Raw genomic sequence first — 18,206 nt, forward strand, 5'->3', positions numbered from 1 at the left:
CATTTGAAAAAGGTAAGGAGAGGTGAAACACAGAAACTTTAGCTATGACCCCAAGAAAGACAGAATCAAAGAGACACAAACATGAAACCCCAAAATCCCAGATTCTAAGGCAAATATAGGAAAATTAAGATAGAAAGGAATTTTCTAGTAAAAAAAAATCTATATATCCATATATCTCCTTCCTTTCTAGTTCCAATCTGTCCACCTGACTACCTGTTGTGACCTCCTTTTTCCCCAATAAATGTCTCATATCTGAGGGTCTGTCCAGCATATACACAATGACAATATACACCCTACTTACTTTTTTAAAAATGCGTTCTCCTTTATTATTTTTTTTTTAATGTTTATTTATTTTTGAGAGAGAGAGAGAGAGAGACAGAGCGCAAGCAGGGGCAGAGAGAGAGGGAGACACTGAATCCGAAGCAGGCTTCAGGTTCCAAGCTGTCAGCACAGAGCCCAACGCAGGGCTCGAAACCACGAACTGCGATAAAGTGACCTGAACCGAAGCTGGATGCCCAACCGACCGAGTCACCCAGGCGCCCCTATACCCTACTTACTATCCTCAAATCCCATTGACTTCCAGCTCTGGAGTTCAAAACTCTCGCATTCATTATGGGGGATGTGGAGGTGAGGCGAGAGAGAGGGACTCCCAGCACACTGATAGACATCGGAACTAAGCATTTAAAGCACTAAGTTCTAGTGTCAGCTTTACCACTAAAAGAGCTGTGTGACCCCAGTTGAGTCCATTAGCATTCCCAAGCTTCAGCTTCCTCATCTATGAACTGAAGTTATAGACAATGCTTTTGCTCTATGACCTTGACCCATGCTGCTGGGGACTCGGTGGCTTTCCATCCATCACTGACCTCTGACCCAGCAGTGGTCCACCAAAGTCTGAAGCCAGCAAGGTCCCTCTTCCCCAAAGGCTCCGTCGATTCCAATTCCTCCACTGCTGAAGAACTGAGTAGGTGACATCACAGTTTCCCCTTATACAACCCTTGCTGTGCACCACAGGACAAAATCCAGAATCCCCAACTTCTCTCTGTCTCTCACACAACTGAACCCCAACGATACCAAGTAAGAACACAACAACAAATCAAACGTCTCCTTTGCAAGCTCTGCCTGCCAAGACTAGTTATCTAATTGCTGTTGATTGCATTAATTGCATGGCTCTGAAGTGTTGAGACAACTCCGTGTAGTGTAAGGCAGGGCAAGGGAAAGGAATTCATGAACAAAACAGTACAGTAAAACTCTTCTCCTACTCCAGACCCTAATGCCCCTTCCATGGCTCCAAGGCTGAATGTGACTTGAGAGCCCAGTAGGACAAAGTATTAAGAAGCAGCTGAATCTTCTCGATGGGACAGGAGCTAGAAGGATCCACTGGGAACTGGGTGGGCCCCAAGCCCTGGACTTAAGGGGAGGGCACCACCCCACACATGATGCACAGGCCAAGAACAGCATACTGGTTCTGGATACCCTATCCTCTGCTCATGCCTGAAACGGAGCCCCCCCACCCCCACCCCTCACCTTCCTGCTCAGTCTCTTCAGGACCCTCCTCTTTAAACATTGGGGCCTACTGCCACATGTCTAGAAGACCCATCACAGACAATCTCCTCTTCCCTCCTCTAGACACTATAAGAGGCCAACCAACTGCAGACAAGAGCTACATGGACAGGGAAAATGTCATTGCTCCAGAATAGGAAGAAGTGGGGTGGGGCTGTGCAATGATTTCAGGCAAACAGAGCCCAACTCCAGAGAAGTACCTGGAGAGGAAAAAGCCCCATCTCCAAAAATGATCCAGGAGTCCCTCTTGGCCAACCCCAAGGTTTCAAAGGAGGTGTCTCTAGTCACCTCAGTAGGTAGCTGAGACCTCTCTGAACCTCCTTTGGATTAACTCCTCCGGCCAGGCTCCCACAGGGGCAACACCATTCTCTCAAGAGGCCCTGCTTACATCTGCCCTCACCCCACCCTGGGTAAGGTTCTGGGCCAGATGGGGGAGGGCGGGGAGCAGCCTCTATCACCGAGGGAGGCAACCCAGCTGTCAGAACTGACAGATGTCATCCAGAAGCCAAACTCAGCCTGCAGCAGCAGCAGAGAGGAGGGCACAGACACCAGAGCCCCAAAGACGCAGAACAAGGGTCCCCAATCCCTGAGCAAAGCCTAGGGGTTCAAGGTGAACGGCTCCCAAGCACATCTCTTAAAATGTAGTTGCAGAAGAGAGAGCTGCCCCACCAGAATAGGAGTTGAGCTGCCGAGAGTGGGGTTAGGAGAGACCCCTGCGGAGGTGGGGGCTGGGTTGTTCTCTGAATCCCAGCACATATCTGTGCCCACAGGCTTCCCTTACATGACACACCTGGAACTTCCCCTCAGAGACCACAGACCAACTTTCTGCAGAGGAGGAGGTGCGCGGGAGCAAAGAGCCGGTGCGAAGGCGGGATAATGGGGGGCTACGACAGGGCGCCCCAAGTGGGTGAAGAATTGAAGTGCTGGAAGATAGGAGGATGCTGGCCCACGCGGACGACCAACTCCCAGGGCCTAGCCAGGGGCACCCCCACCCCCCGACCCTGACGGGCCCCACCGCCCCGGCTGGGGAAGCAGGAAGGGAAAGGCACTGCACCGCAGGTAGCAGAGCTGCCCAACCAGGTGGCCCGGCCCTACCTGCAGTTCCTGAAATTCTCCCTCCAGCTCATGCCACTCGCGCTCGCAACGCTCCAGCTGGCCGGACATGGTGCGGCGGTGCGAGGCGGCGGCGGCGGCTCCCGCAGCGTGGCGCGACTGGCCGCCAGCACCACAGCCCGTCCGCTCGCCGGCCGCCTTCGGAGACACCAGCTGTTCCTGCGCAGCCGGAGCCACGCGCGCACCTGACGTCACAGCCCCCGCCCCGGCGGCCGCCCCACCCCCTCGCCGGGGAGGCAGGCCCCGCGCATGCGCACGCACTTCCCCCCGGCTCCGCCCCCGCGCGCCGGCTGGGGGACCGTTGTAGTTCTGCAGGTCTTGGCGGGTCTGTTGCTTCCCCCTTGAGAGTGCTTATGCTTTTCCAGAATCTCTCCTAGTTGGACTAGGGGCTAGGGAACTTGTCCTCAAACTGCATTTGCTGAACTTATTTTACTTAGATTGTGTTTATTTGGGGTGTCTGAGTCGGGAGGGAGGAAGATTTTTGGGAGGTGAAAGCTCGCCACCTCTTGGCATTGCCTGACCGGAGCCAAAGCCAACGGCCCAGAATGCTAGAACTGACATTGACCATCCAGCAAGGTCGCCAGGCAAGGCCGAGGAGGGCCCCGTCGTCTCACGGTGTCGTTATTTACTGCAACTAATTCATCCTAGATTCCTGCCCTCTAAGACTCTAGGTGACTCTTTTGACAGCTGTTTCTGTCGCTCAAATGACACAATTGCATCCCCTCCCCTTCATGGTCCTACAAGATCTATCCCTGCCTAACTTCCCAGTCACATCTCCTATCTCACCTCCCTGGATCAGTACTTCCCAGCCAATTTTTTCTCTTCCTGACCTTGCATGGAACATTCCCTCTAAATCTTCACATGGTTGCCTTTTTCTCATCATTCAAGCTTTAATTCAATGACACCTGTATTAATTTCCTAGGGCTGCGGCAGCACATGGCTGACTCAATCCATACAGCATGCAGCTCTTGATCTCAGGGTTATGAGTTCAAGCCCTACATTGATCACCCAGCTTACTTAAATTACAAAAGAAAAAAGAAAAAAAAATTCAGGGCACCTGGGTAGCTTAGCCTGTTAAGCGTTGGACACTTAATTTCAGCTCGGGTCATGATCATATGATTCATGGTATCTAGCCAATAGACAGGCTCCCTGCTGTCAGTGCAGAGCCTGCTTGGGATTCTCTCTCCCTCTCTTTCTGCCCCTCCCCACTCGCCCTCGCTCTCAAAATAAATAAACATTTTTAAAAAATTCCTAGGGCTGCCTTTTACCACAAATTGCACTGTTTAGATACCACAAACTGAGTGGCTTAAACAATAGAAATCTATTCTCTCACAGTTCTGGAGGCTAGAAGTATGAAGTCAAGGTGTCAGCAAAGACATGCTCCAACCCTGTGTAAAATCTTTCCTTACTTCTTTCTGGCTTGTGGTGGCACTCAGTCCTTAGCATTCCTTGCCTTGTAGTTCATCCCTCCATTCTCTGCCTCTGTCGTTACGTGACCTTCCCTGCGTGTCCTCTCCTAAGGACACCATTTTTTAAAAATACGTATTTTTGAGAGACAGTGTGCCAGTGGGGGAGGGACAGAGAGAGAGGGAGAGGGAGAATCCCAAACTCTGCTGATAGCTCAGAGCTGGACACGGGGCTCAACCTCACAAATCGTGAGATCATGACCTGAACCCAAATCACGAGTCAGATGCTCAATGAACTGAGCCACCCAGGTGCCCCTCTAAAGGACACCAATCTTATTAGGTTCAAGGGTCCATCCCACTCCAGAATGACTTCATCTAAGCTTAACTAATTACATCTGCAAAGACCATTTCCAAATAAGATCACATTCTGAGGTAGTGGGTATTAGAACTTCAGCATATCTTTCTGGAGGATACAATTTAAACTGTAACACCACCTCTGAAAAAAAGACCTTTCCTGAATATCCAGAGCTTCATGCCTCCTCCCAGTGATTCATATGTCACCTGTCTTATTTCCTTCATAAAAGTGTTTGTCTCCATGTTGGTTGTATGTATCCCTCTGTGGGTATATAAAGTGCACGAGATCTCAGGGATCGTGTCTTTGTCTTGGTCATCATCGTATTCCCAGAGCTTGGCACATAGTAGGCCCTTAATAAATATCCTATGAAGGAATAAACATGAAAGATGCAAAGCCTCTCAACTTTTGGGGTTCAGAGACCACTCTAAGAACTCCGAATGGGAAATATACACATAAACACATAGAGAAATATTTGGAATTCTTTTTTTTAATGTGTATTTATTTTTTAGAGAGACAGAATGCAAGCAGAAGAGGAGCAGAGAGAGGAGACACATAATGCAAAACAGGCTCCAGGCTCTGAGCTGTTAGCACAGAGCGCCACACAGGGCTCAAACTTACGAACCAGGAAATCATGACCTGAGCCAAAGTCAGACGCTTAACCCACTGAGCTACCCAGCTGCCTCCAAATGTTTGGAATTCTTAACTAAGGCCTGAAGAAGAGTGTGACTTAAGATTCCCAGATAATTAGTGATGGACTTTGAATTATATTCTCATCCTTGAGGGTTGGAACTTCAATATATCTTTGGGAGCCACAATTCAATTCATAACAACGCCTCTCAATAAAGGTGAAACAAGTCTTGTTCGTGTGCCTGGTTATTATTGATTGGGCTGATTATGAATAAAACCACTATAAACATTTATGTAATTTTTTTAATTAAGAAAAAGATGCTTTTACATTAAAATCAAAACTTTTAAATTTAATTTAATCTTTTAGAGTAATCTCTACGCCCAACATGGGGCTCAAATTTACAACCCCAAGATCGAGAGTCGCAGACTCTACTGACTGAACAAGTCAAGCACCCCTAAAATCCTAACTTTTATTTTGAAAAATGGGAAAATCTGGCCATTCCAGATGGGCTCACATTCCTGCATGGTAATGGGCTGGAACAGAATAAAGATATCTCCTTCACAATGGGCTGGCCAGTGGCCACAGTCCTCACCATGCTCAACTATATTGCCCCGACTACTTCACGTATTTTTGTAAACTGTAGTCCTCAGACATTTGAATTTGAGACTCCCGATATAATATGTCATGAGGATTGCAAAACCATATAAATCACTTAAATGGTGAAAAAAAAAAAACGGAAAGGTTTATGTAATTGGGATTAGTGGAATCAAAAAGGAAACATAGGGCCTTGAAGGATGAGTAAAGTGTCACCAAGCAGAGAATTGGGGAAGATGCCCTTTCACTTCGGCTTGCAGCGACTCAATCCAAGCAGGTCCACCTGCCCCAGGCTGCCTGTGGGCAGGAGAGGCTGGCTCTGCCCGCCAGGGAATCTGGGCAGGTGCACCTTATCTGCAGGCTGGCAAGCGGTCAGGCTGCAAATCTAAATGACTGTTTTTTCTGTGGGGTCAGGACTCAGAATGCATTATTCACGAGCCCTTTTGTAGATGGCAGGGGCTGGCCACCCCAATCGGTGTAGCCAGTGGGTGCCAGAAGTATCAGATCTTACCCGACTGCCACTCTGTCCTGGTTCCTACCCAAAGTGCTTTCAGATTCACTTGTCAGCTCCTTGGAATTGGATCTGGCTCTACTTATGGACTTTGATCATGAGGGGTGAGAAAGTGTGTTATCCTCCTCATCCCTGCCCACGCCACCAAGGGGAAATCTCTATTTGTTCTCTTTAAGACATTCTACTTAGAAACCTGTCAGTCTGAGACGTTGTACAACCAGCTGGGAAGAGTCATAAAAGTAGCAAATACAGGGGCACCTGGGTGGCTCAGTCGGTTAAGCGTCTGACTTTGGCTCGGGTCATGATCTCGCAGTTTGTGAGTTCGAGCCCCGCACCGGGCTCTGTGTTGACAGCTCGGAGCCTGGAGCCTGCTTTGGATTCTGTGCCTCCTCCTCTCTCTGCCCCTCCCCTGCTCATGCTCTGTCTCTCAATAATAAATAAATGTTAAAAAAAAAAAAAAAAGAAGAAGAGGAAGTGTTTTTTTTTTTTATTTTTTTAAATGTTTTATTTATTTTTGAGACAGAGAGAGACAGAGCATGAACAGGGGAGGGGCAGAGAGAAAGGGAGACACAGAATCCGAAGCAGGCTCTAGGCTCTGAGCCATCAGCACAGAACCCGATGAGGGGCTCGAACTCACGAACCGTGAGATCATGACCCGAGCCGAAGTCGGACGCTTAACCGACTGAGCCACCCAGGCGCCCCGAAGAGGAAGTGTTTAAAAAAAAAAAGTAGCAAATGCATAGAAAGCACTATGTGTCTAGTGCTCTTGTATACACTTTATGTATATGCCTTAATGCATTAAGTCTTCACAACAGCTTGAGGAAGGACCTCTATTCTCCCTGTTTGACAGGTGAATATTCTAAGGCATAGTTTCTCCAACTTAAAAAAAAAAAAAAAGGTTATTTATTTTGAGAGAGAGAGAGAATTCATGAGTGGGGGAAGGACAGAGAGAGAGAGAGAGAGAATCCCAAGCAGTCTCCATGCTGTCAGCATACAGCCAGTTCAGGGCTTGATCTCAGGAACCATGAGATCATGACCTGAGCTGAAACCAAGAGTCGGATGTTTAACTGACTGAGACACACAGGCACCCCAGTTTCTTCAACTTTTGATATGACCAAGAACTACCTTTTGAAGATCTCGTTAAATGCAGATTCTGATTCAGTAGGCTCTAGGAAGGGCCAGAGGTCCTGTAATTTTACGAGCTCCCAGCCAATATCACTGGTCCAAGGACATTTTAAATAGCAAGTGTCCAAGTTGCAGAGAGGTGAAGGAACTTACCCAAGATCATCCAGCTACTGGTAGCTGTGTTATGTACACATTACAAGACGCCAAGAGCTAATTCTAAAAAAAGTCCAAGGAGAACTGAAAATTCCAGGGACTTTTCCTTCATCTGCTTCCCACAAATGCCCTTGCTCAAAATAGTCCCAAAGATTTTAACAAGCAACTTGTGCAAAGATGTTTATAGCAGCACTTTTTAGATCAGCCACGCACTGGAAACATCCCAAATGCCCCACAACAGAGAAACAGTGAAGTAAGCTATAGTCTAGTTCATGCAATAATATATAGCTATTGAGATGATCGCTATGGGACTAAATGAATGCCTATAAACAAGTATATTAAATCGTGATAAGTAAAAAAGTATATCCCTGGGGCGCCTGGGTGGCTCAGTCAGTTAAGTGTCCAACTTCGGCTCAGATCTCATGGTTTGTGAGTTTGAGACCCTCATCGGGCTCTGTGCTGACAGCTCAGAGCCTGGAGCCCGCTTTGGATTCTGTGTCTCCCTCTCTCTCTCTGCCCCTCCCCAGCTTGTGCTCTCTCTCTCTGGCAATGCACAAAGACTCCAATTTCTCTATATCCTTGTCAACACTTGTTATTGACTGTCATTTTAGTCATCCTTGCAGTTTTGTGTGAAGTGTATCTCACTGTGGCTTTGATTTTGTGTTTTCCTAATCACTAAAAATGTTGAGTGTCTTTTCATGTGTTTGTGGACCACTAGTATATCTTCTTTTGGAGAAATGTCTGTTCTAATCTTTTGCTCATTTTAAAATGGGATTATTGGGGCGCCTGGGTGGCGCAGTCGGTTGAGCGTCCGACTTCAGCCAGGTCACGATCTCGCGGTCTGTGAGTTCGAGCCCCGCGTCGGGCTCTGGGCTGATGGCTCAGAGCCTGGAGCCTGCTTCCGATTCTGTGTCTCCCTCTCTCTCTGTCCCTCCCCCATTCATGCTCTGTCTCTCTCTGTCCCAAAAAAATAAATAAACGTTGAAAAAAAATTAAAAAAAAAAAAAATAAAATGGGATTATTTCCCTTTTTATTGTTGACTTGTAAGGGTTCTTTATATATTCTGGATACAAGTCCCTTATATACACAATTGCAAATATTTTCCCCCTTTCTGTGAGTTGATTATACTTCTATATAAAAATGTTTCAACTTATTCAACAATCTCAAACTTAAAGAAAAGCCGCAAGTACAGTACAAAGAACTTTTTTTCCGGGCCCATTTGAGTGTAGATTGCTGATCTGCTTTGCTGCTTTGCTTTGCCCCATCACTCCTGAATACGTTAGTGAGCATTTCCCATAATCGAGAACATTCTCCTCAGGGCACCTGGGTGGCTTAGTCAGTTAAGTGTCCAACTTCAGCTCAGGTCATGATCTCGCAGTTTGTGAGTTCAAGCCCCACGTTGGGCTATGCTGACAAGCCCAGAGCCTGGAGCCTGCCCGGGATTGTGTCTCCCTCTCTCTGCCCCTCCCCTGCTCATGCTCTGTCTCTCTCTGTCTCAAAAATAAATAAGCATTAAAAAAATTTTTTTTTAATTTTAATGTTTACTTATTTTTGAGAGAGACAGAGTGTGAGCAGGGGGAGGGGCAGAGAGAGAGGAAGACACAGAATCTGAAGCAGGCTCCAGGCTCTGAGCTGTCAGCACAGAGCCCGATGCGGGGCTTGAACTCACAAACTGCAAGATCATGACCTGAGCCGAAGTCAGCCACTTAACCAACTGAGCCACCCAGGTGCCCTAAAAAATGTATCCTGATGAAAGGTATGATGACCAAGGTGATCCCTTTTTTGGCTTAGTCTCCAGATTAAAATGTGTTTTTTCTCTTTATACTTTCTATTACTAATTTTCTAGTGAAATTTTCCCCAACCTCCAATGGCTGTTATCAACCAGAGATGAGTGGAAAGAAGTGCTTGATAAAGGTTTAGAAACTGAACACTTCCTAATTCACCTCGAAAGCCGAAAGCCACCTAAGAATATTTGAGGAATGTATTTATTACTATTATTTTTTGCAGACACAAAAGCCCTATATGAGTCCCAGCCGATCCTATTATTTTGAAGACCCTCAGTAGAAACAAAAGATAGAAATCACTCAGTGTCTATGTTTTTCTCTTTGTTCAAAGCATTTGAAGAATCAGGTCTGACAGTTCCCCAGTGAAACCGTAAGTATCAGATTCTTTTGTATGATGGCAGATACTGGAGGAAGATTGTAGATAGTAGGAAATTCACACACAAAAAAAATGTTTTTTTGCAATCCCATTGCATTTTTGCAATCCCAGCCAAGTGGAGTGTTGGCTGCTTTTCATGTTTTTGTTTTGGTTTGCTTTTTAGGCTGTTAACTCTTGTTTCACTGCACCACCTGCTGGTGACTTCTCAGAATTTGTTTCTTCCAACAAAAGGCAAAAAGTTTGTTTAACCAAGATTTAACAGATATTCCTTTTCCTCCCACCTAAAAAACTATCATTCCCAAAGCTTACGTGGTAGAAATATTTCAGTGCTCTTCATCTTTAATAAAACAAAACACTTGATTCCAAATTTTCAACACTGAGAACATTTTTTTATTGTGACATATATTCAGAAAGGTGCATATATATTTTTGTATATAGTTTAAATAATAATTATAAATATAATCTGTGCAACTAAGACCGACATCAAGAATAAGATTGCCATCACCTGGATAACCCCATGTTCCTCTTCCCTGATCATAACTTTCTCCCTCCCTCCCCACAAAGGTAACCACTATTTCGATAGTCATTTCAGCATGTACTACTTTTGTAATAAGAAAACAATTCAAGTACTAATTTTAAAAACCAGTGTAAAAATTTGATGCAGCTACTTAAACTGGAAATTTCCATGATTATCCCTGCATTTAACAAATATCTACTGAGTTCAACATTATTACAGTCATTATGAATAAAAGTCAAATGATGAGATACCATTTAACACCCACTAGGATGGCTAAAGTCAAAAAGACAGACAATACCAGGAGCTGGCTCAGTCAAGGGAGTGTGTGACTCAATCTCAGGTTTGTGAGTTTGAGCCCCACTTTGCATGTGGAGTTTCCTGAAAAAATTTTTTTTTAATTTTTAAAATTTATTTTAAACAAACAAACAAATAAACAAGGGCACCTGGCTGGCTCAGTCAGTAAAGCATGCGACTCTTGATCTCAGGGACGAGAGTTCCAGCCCCATGTTGGGCGTGGAGCCTACTAAAAAAAAAAAAAAAATTAGTCACCATCTGTCCCTATACAACATTATTACAATATTATTGACTATTCATAATTCTTTGTTAAGCTATACATGTTTTTTGCATTTTCCTATATGCAGATTTCACAAGTAAAAACTTTCTCTCCTTCCTTTGTTCTCTCTTTTGAAATTTCCCAAAATAAAATAAAAAGCAGAAAAAAATCAAACATCTTTGTAACGTGATGCTTTCATCTTTTCCATTCTATACTCAAGGGCTCTCTTCCCTTGTTAGTTACCCTCACGGTACGGTGTAGGGGGCAGGCATCACCTTTACTTCCTTTCATTGAGAGATTTGAAGCCTTGTTTCGTCATAACAACAATGCTACAAGGCAGAAAAACTGAGAAGTGTTGTGTTACGAATCAGGATTGCCCTCCCTTTGAAGATCTTCCAAGATCTTTTGTGTGATGCAGTATTTTTTTTTTTAATTTTTTTTTTTCAACGTTTATTTATTTTTTGGGGGACAGAGAGAGACAGAGCATGAACGGGGGAAGGGCAGAGAGAGAGGGAGACACAGAATCGGAAACAGGCTCCAGGCTCTGAGCCATCAGCCCAGAGCCCGACACGGGGCTCGAACTCACGGACCGCGAGATCGTGACCTGGCTGAAGTCGGACGCTTAACCGACTGCGCCACCCAGGCGCCCCATGTGTGATGCAGTATTTAACATGACATACACTACATGTAAGTAGGAGCTCTGTCTAGCTTTGCTCATTTTTGCAATCCCAGCGCCAGGCACAGTGCTTGGCACACAGCAGGCAAAAACATGTATTATTTATAACAAGTTTTAAGATGTGAGTCACTTACCATAAAATTCACTCTTTGAAGTGCACAATTCAGGGGGCGCCTGGGTGGTTCAGTCAGTTGACTTTGGCTCAGGTCATGATCTCAAGGTTCTGGGTTCAAGCCCCGCATCGGGCTTGCTGCGGTCACAGCACAGAAATTGCTTTGGACCCACTGTCTCCCCCTCTCTCTCTCTGACCCTCCCCCACTCATGCTCGCTCTCTCCCAAAAATAAATACACATTTTTTAAAAACCAATGCACGGGGCGCCTGGGTGGCGCAGTCGGTTAAGCGTCCGACTTCAGCCAGGTCACGATCTCGCGGTCCGTGAGTTCGAGCCCCGCGTCAGGCTCTGGGCTGGTGGCTCAGAGCCTGGAGCCTGTTTCTGATTCTGTGTCTCCCTCTCTCTCTGCCCCTCCCCCGTTCATGCTCTGTCTCTCTCTGTCCCAAAAATAAATAAACGTTAAAAAAAAAAAAAAAAACAATGCACAATTCAGTGGTTTTTAGTATACTCAAAGACTCGTGCAGCCATCAGTACTAATTCCAGAACATTTTCATCACCCCAAAAAGAAACCTCACATCTTTAACAGCCAGTCTCTTCCCCCTCATCCCCATTCTCTGACCATCACTAATGTACTTTTTGTTTCTATGGATTTGCCTATTCAGGACATTTTTAAAGATTTATTACCTATTTTATTTTTTTGAGAGAGGAGGAGAGAGCGTGAGCCAGGGAAGAGTGGGAGAGGCGCCCCAATGGTAACTACATTTAGCACGGTGAGCATTGAGTAATGAATAGAAGCACTGACTCAATATGTTGTACACCTGTAATATAACACAGTATGTCAATTGTGCTTCAATACATTTTTTAACTAAAAAAAAAGAAAGAATATATTCGCCTAAGGCAAGGTTACTCATACTTTCAGTTTCACCAGATCATACCAAAGTGTCTTCCAAAGTGGTTCATTCTCCCTAAGAGTTCAAACCTTCTGCCTTTTTGAAGTACCTTTGAAAAGTGTGTTGATGGTTTACAAAAAATCTAAGTGGGTTTTCATGAAAGCTGCTTTTGGGCTATTTGAAATGGGGAGATAGTGCCACCTGCCAGAAAAAACACTTTAAAAAATTTACCAACTGCTCAGCACCTCCCAGCTCTCTACTTGGGTTGACGACAGGGCAAACATCACCATGTATACATTTTCCAGCAGCGCCTGGCTGGCTCAGTCAGAAGACCATGCAATTCTTGATCTCAGGGTCATTGGTTCGTGTCCCACTTTGGGTTGTAAGATTACTTAAAAAAATAAAACTTGGGGCACCTGGGTGGCTCAGTCGGTTGAGCGTCCGACTTCGGCTCAGGTCATGATCTTGCGGTCTGTGAGTTCAAGCCCCGCGTCGGGCTCTGTGCTGACAGGTCAGAGCCTGGAGCCTACTTCCAATTCTGTGTCTTCCTCTCTCTGTCGCACCCCCCCCCCCTCGCCCTGCTCATGCTCTGTCTCTCTGTCAAAAATAAAAATTAAGAAAAAAATTTAAAAAAATAAAACTTAAAAAATACATTTTCCACACACCTTCGATGTGGACAGGTGTTAACTGTTTACAATGCACTTTCACAAACATTTTCATTTAATCATCATAACAATCCTGAGAGGTAAATGTTTTTATTGCGTATTTTATGGATGAGGAAACTGAGATTCAGAGAGTGAAAGATGTCCAGGGGCGCCTGGGTGGCTCAGTTGGTTAAGCATCTGACATCAGCTCAGGTCATGATCTCACAGTTCTTGAGTTTGAGCCCCATGTCGTCTGCACTGACAGCTTGGAGCCTGGGGCCTGCTTCAGGTTCTGTATCTCCCTCTTTCTCTGCCCCTTCCTCGCTTGCTTGCATGCTCTCAATCTCTCTCTCTCTTGAAAATAAATAAAACAATGAGAAAAAAAAAAAAGGAAAGAAAGCTATCCAGATTATCCAGTAAATTACAGTGCAGGGGCTTGTCCCAGGTTTCTTTTTGTTTTTGTTTTTCATCACACCATTGCTACGAATCTGACAAAGTAGCTTGTATAGAAAATTTTGTTGTAAAGGACTCATTGTAACCAGATCAACAGAGCACTCACTCCACACTCCCTAGGCAGAGTGTACTTCCTATACTTCATTTGAGATTTGGTCATGTAGCTTGTTTTGTCCGTTACCAAAGATTTAAAAAGCATTTGAACGAATAGGCTTGCTCTCTCACACTCCTGCCATTGCAGTTAAAGTATTTCTGAGCTGCCCATTGATCCCAGAGGGACAATGAGAGACACTTGGTGCAGAACTGCCTTAACCAAGGCCAGCCTGGACCAGCAAAACTGAATAAGCTACAGAAATGTTCTTTGCTGGATGCCACTGAGAAACAGGTTGCTGTTTGTTTTACCACAAAAACTAACAGATAACTATCTGGGATACAGGAATAGATTTGTAATACCGAACTCTTCCTTGGAAAGGTACCTAAGATCAGGAGATTTTCTTTTTGTATTTCAAATTTTTTTAAGTCTATTTATTTATTTTTGAGAGAGACAGAGACAGCATGAACAGGGGAGGAGCAGAGAGAGGGAGAGAGAAAGAGAATCCCAAGCAGGTTCCACACTGTCAGCGCAGGCCTGAAGCGGGGCTCGAACCCACGAAACCATGAGATCATGACCTGAGCTGAAACGGAGTCGGATGCATAATCAACTGAGCCACCCAGGCACCCCATGAGATTTTCTTATTAATAATTTATATTTAGGGCCTGCTATGGCCTAAATGCTTGTGTCCCCCCAAATTCACATGTTGGAACTCCAATGCCCAATGTGCTAGTATTAGGAAGTAGGGCCTTTGGGAGGTGATCAGGCCATGAGAGTGGAGCCTCACTAATGGGATTAGTGTCCTTATAAAAGAGGTCCCACAGAGCTCCCTAGCCCCTTCTACCATGTGAGGAAACAAGTCTGTAACCTGGAAGAGGGCATTTACCTGACCAGGCTGGACTTCCAGCCTCTAGACTATGAGATATAAAATTCTGTTGTTTATAAGCCACTCAGCCTATGGTATTTTGTCACAGAAGCCTGAATGAACTAAAGCAGAGCCTAACGTTTTGAGTTTTGAATGAGGTCCATATAATTTATAACACAATCTCAATTTCATTCAACATTTTAGAAATATAGTCATATATTGTTGCCTTTAAACATCTGACCTTTAAAGCCAAAAAATATTTACTATCTTTACAGAAAAGACTTGCTCAATGATAATTTACCCCCTGGCTCTGGGAGGTGGGGGTCACCCTCCCTGAACAAGAGGGAAGCTCATACATTTGGAGATCTGCCATCAAGAAGGAAAGGGGATCAAATTTCAGTAGCAACCAATAGGGTCTACTGCAGGGAACCACAGCCACCCACTCTACCCGCCCATATTATCACGGTCCAGGACATGTGTGAGACACAGGACAAAGTCAGTATCAAATGCAGTGATTATAAAATGGGAGAAAATGAAGCAGGTTGTGGAAAGGACCAGTTTTTCAACCATTCACTGGAGTTAAAAGGATAGTGAGGTGCCTGGCTGGCTCAGTCAGTAGAGCACGAGACTCTTGATCTCAGGATCATGAATTTAAGCCCCACATTGGCCATGGAGACTGCTTTAAAAAAAAGAAAAAAAGGGGAGTTATTATCTTGATAGGTTTTTTGTCATCTTTTAAAGAGCCAGAGACGATACAATTATACTTTATTCATCAATCCATTTATTCATCAAGTAGTTTTTTAAGGACCTATGGGAAACTATTCACTTCCTAGGGCTGTTGTAACACAGTTCCACAAACTAGGGGCCTTTAACAACAGAAATGTCTGGTCTCTGGGGCACCCAGATGGCTCAGTTGGTTGAGTGTCCAACTTCAGCTCAGGTCATGATCTCACAGTTCGTGGGTTCATGTCCCATGTCGGGCTTTGCACTGACAGCAAGAAGCCTGCTTCGGATTCTCTCTCTCCCTCTCTCTCTCTCTCTGCTCCTCCCAGGCTCACTCATGCTCTCTCTCAAAATAAATAAAATAAATCTTTAAAATTTTTTAAAAGAAATTAAGAATTTCAAAATGGTGACAGCAAAGCATTAAGCCAAACACAAAGCCCTTCTTAGCATGAGGCCTGTGTGAATCCTCTAAGGGGAAAATGGTACTAATGGGTATATTTTGAGTCAATTTAAGGTTTGTTTGCTTTTTCACTATTTTTCTGTGTTCCTTGTAAGGCATTTATGAAGCAGTTCATTCTTTCTACAGCAGGTGCATTCTTGGGTTAGGACCCTTCTTCTTTTTTTTTTTTTAATGTTTTATTTATTTTTGAGAGAGAGAGTGTGCGCGCGCGTGAGCAGGGGAGGGGCAGGGAGATTCAGAGACAATCTGAGGCAGGCTCCAGGCTCTGAGCTGTCAGCACAGAGCCCAACAAAGGGTTTGAACCCATGAGCCGAAGCCAGATGCTTAACCAACTGAGCCACCCAGGAGCCCTGACTTAGGACCCTTCTAAGATCCAATCTCTCAAGGAGGAGATAGTTTAAGGAGATAGTAGCTATCCAAAAGGGAAAATCTTTTCTCCCCAACTCCATAGAGTGTCTGAATAACTTCATCAGAATACCCAAGAATCACTTTTCCTTTCCCTTCAGTTTTTGGGTCCTTGATTAGGATTTATAACTCTTGGCATGGAGGTTTCTCTGCTCACCAGCTTGAGACGTTCTTAGCGTTTTCCAGCTTCTCCCTGTTTAACCGGGTCACTGTGGTCCAAAAGTCACCTTCTGCCTCATCCCCTGTATCAAAGGAAGTTCAAGAAAACACACAGGTTCCTGACCACTGGCGTCTAATCTCCTCTCCCCCCAGGCTACCCCACTTTGTTCATAGGACACCATCTGCCATCTTGAGGTCAAGAAAGTCTTCAGAGTCACTTTGCACTATCATACCCAGTTTCAAGACCTTGCCCAGGGGGAGTCCTATCCCTGAGCCCCACAATGTGAACTCTTCAAGGATAGAGGTTGAATTGTTGTATTCATCTTTGAATCTCTAGTATCCAGTAAGGTGCACACGTATGAAACCTAATATGCTTTCCACAAATGGTTATGGAATAAAGTTGATGAACTGACACAAGGGACCTTCAAAACATTTACAATTTTAACCACACAAAATCACTTACCTTGATGCAGATTTCTTTCTTTTCCGGCTCTTATTTAATGTATCTTCCTAATGGTTTCCTGACTAGGGACGAACGTTTCTGTGGTTGAGAACATACGCTGTTTTTTTGTTTTTGTTTTTGGCCAGAATACTTGTTCTCCAACTGGGCATATAGGCATTCAAATATCTCTTTGACTCCTGAAGTCTTCTAGAAATGTAAGAATTCGGGGGGGGGGGAGGGGGAGGGCGGTGGGGAAGGAAATTTAGGGGAAATCCTTCCTTTCCTTAAAATCTTCATTTAACACACATGTAAACAGAATAATCTTGTAAAACCTTTTTAAAATCGAAAAGTAAGTTCTCTCTGACCATATTCTGGTCTTTACATTTCTAGGCTCAGTAGTTCTGCGGCAGGGCACCTGAGACAGTGTCCGGATTCAGCGTTCCATTCAGCAACACAGCTCTTTGCCGCGCTTTCTCCCTCCGCCCTTTAGGCTTTGGAACACGATCCGCCCACTTCCGGCAGGGAGGTCTATAGCGCAGGCGCAACTCCACAGCCTCTCAACAACCCATGGGTCTAGTACTGATGTACGCGCATGTGCAAAAGGGGGCGGGCTGGTTAATAGCGCGGGAGAATCTGGCTCACCGAACTCACGCGACTGTGTCCGCCTACCTAAGTAGGCGGGCGGAGCCGACACCCCCCGCCCCACACACCCAGGTTCAGGCAGCGCACGCGCACTTGAGTGAAGGAACGTGGCGAGGGAAGAAGAGTTTAACGCATGCTCATTTAAATGTGGCATGAAGCTTTTTACGTCAGCTTCGTACACCTCCTCCTTTGCTGTCTTAACCCGCCTCTGACTTTTTAAAGGGCCGGAGCACTTTGTAAAAAAAAATTTTTTTTTTCTTAATGTTTTTATTTTTGAGACAGAGAGAGACAGAGCATGAGCAGGGAAGGGGCAGAGAGAGAGGGAGACACAGAATCGGAAGCAGTCTCCAGGCTCTGAGCCATCAGCACAGTGCCCGACGCAGAACTCGAACTCACAGACTGTGAGATCATGACCTGAGCCGAAGTCAGACGCTCAACCGACTGAGCCACCCAGGCGCCCCAGGGCCAGAGCACTTTTTCACCCAATCGCTTTTTTAAACAATTAAGCATTTATGGAGAGCCTAGTATGTGCTGGGCCCAACTTACATTGTCTCCTGTATGCATTTTCCAGTTTTTCCTTTTACAATAATTACATTACTTAGTATTTACATGTTTGAGTAAATTTCTTCCCTTGTCCCAGTTGTGCTATTCCCTTGGAGGCAATTCTTCGAAATGAGAGGCAATGTTATGTCCTGGACAGGCCTTCCTAGGTCAAGAGGTCTGAGATTGAATCCTGGCTCAGCCACTTCCTTGGTCTTTTAACTCTGGATAGGTATCTAACTTGTGAACCTGAAGTTGATTTTTTTAAGTGAAGATAAGAATTCCTACCTGTCTTAGAGGATTGTTGTGAAAAGTACTTTCTTTTTTTAAAGAATGTAACAAGTTCTATGCCTCACACCAGCTACCTGTTCCATAAATAATGGTCATTAAGTGGAATCAGAAAATAGTTTTATAGTTTCTGTAAGATA

General features: G+C 44.9%; 1 protein-coding gene and 1 long non-coding RNA gene across 6 annotated transcripts in view; both read right to left on the reverse strand.

Annotated features, from left to right (window-relative positions):
• The window catches only part of TMEM120B (transmembrane protein 120B), a 44,920-nt gene extending 42,030 nt beyond the window's left edge, over positions 1-2,890 (reverse strand). For 3 of the 4 annotated variants that reach the window (XM_045459705.1, XM_045459704.1, XM_045459706.1), the window contains exon 1: positions 2,656-2,876. In XM_045459705.1, coding sequence (XP_045315661.1) covers positions 2,656-2,724 — 69 coding nt within the window. In that variant the 5' untranslated portion in view covers positions 2,725-2,876. Of the gene's footprint in view, positions 1-2,655 lie in introns of all 4 variants that reach the window. The other variant, XM_045459707.1, reaches the window with a different exon arrangement.
• A 10,203-nt stretch (positions 2,891-13,093) lies between these two features.
• On the reverse strand, positions 13,094-17,235 carry LOC123587801. 2 transcript variants are annotated; one of them, XR_006707532.1, is made up of 4 exons: positions 17,012-17,235; positions 16,618-16,803; positions 16,153-16,237; positions 13,094-13,350 (listed from the first exon to the last, which is right to left on the reverse strand). It is a non-coding gene; the product is annotated as an uncharacterized LOC123587801 (long non-coding RNA). The 2 variants fall into 2 exon arrangements; XR_006707531.1 differs by having other exon boundaries at positions 16,929-17,233.
• Between the last annotated feature and the right edge of the window lie 971 nt (positions 17,236-18,206).

Source organism: Leopardus geoffroyi, chromosome D3, assembly GCF_018350155.1.
Source record: "Leopardus geoffroyi isolate Oge1 chromosome D3, O.geoffroyi_Oge1_pat1.0, whole genome shotgun sequence".
Classification (NCBI taxonomy): domain Eukaryota; kingdom Metazoa; phylum Chordata; class Mammalia; order Carnivora; family Felidae; genus Leopardus; species Leopardus geoffroyi.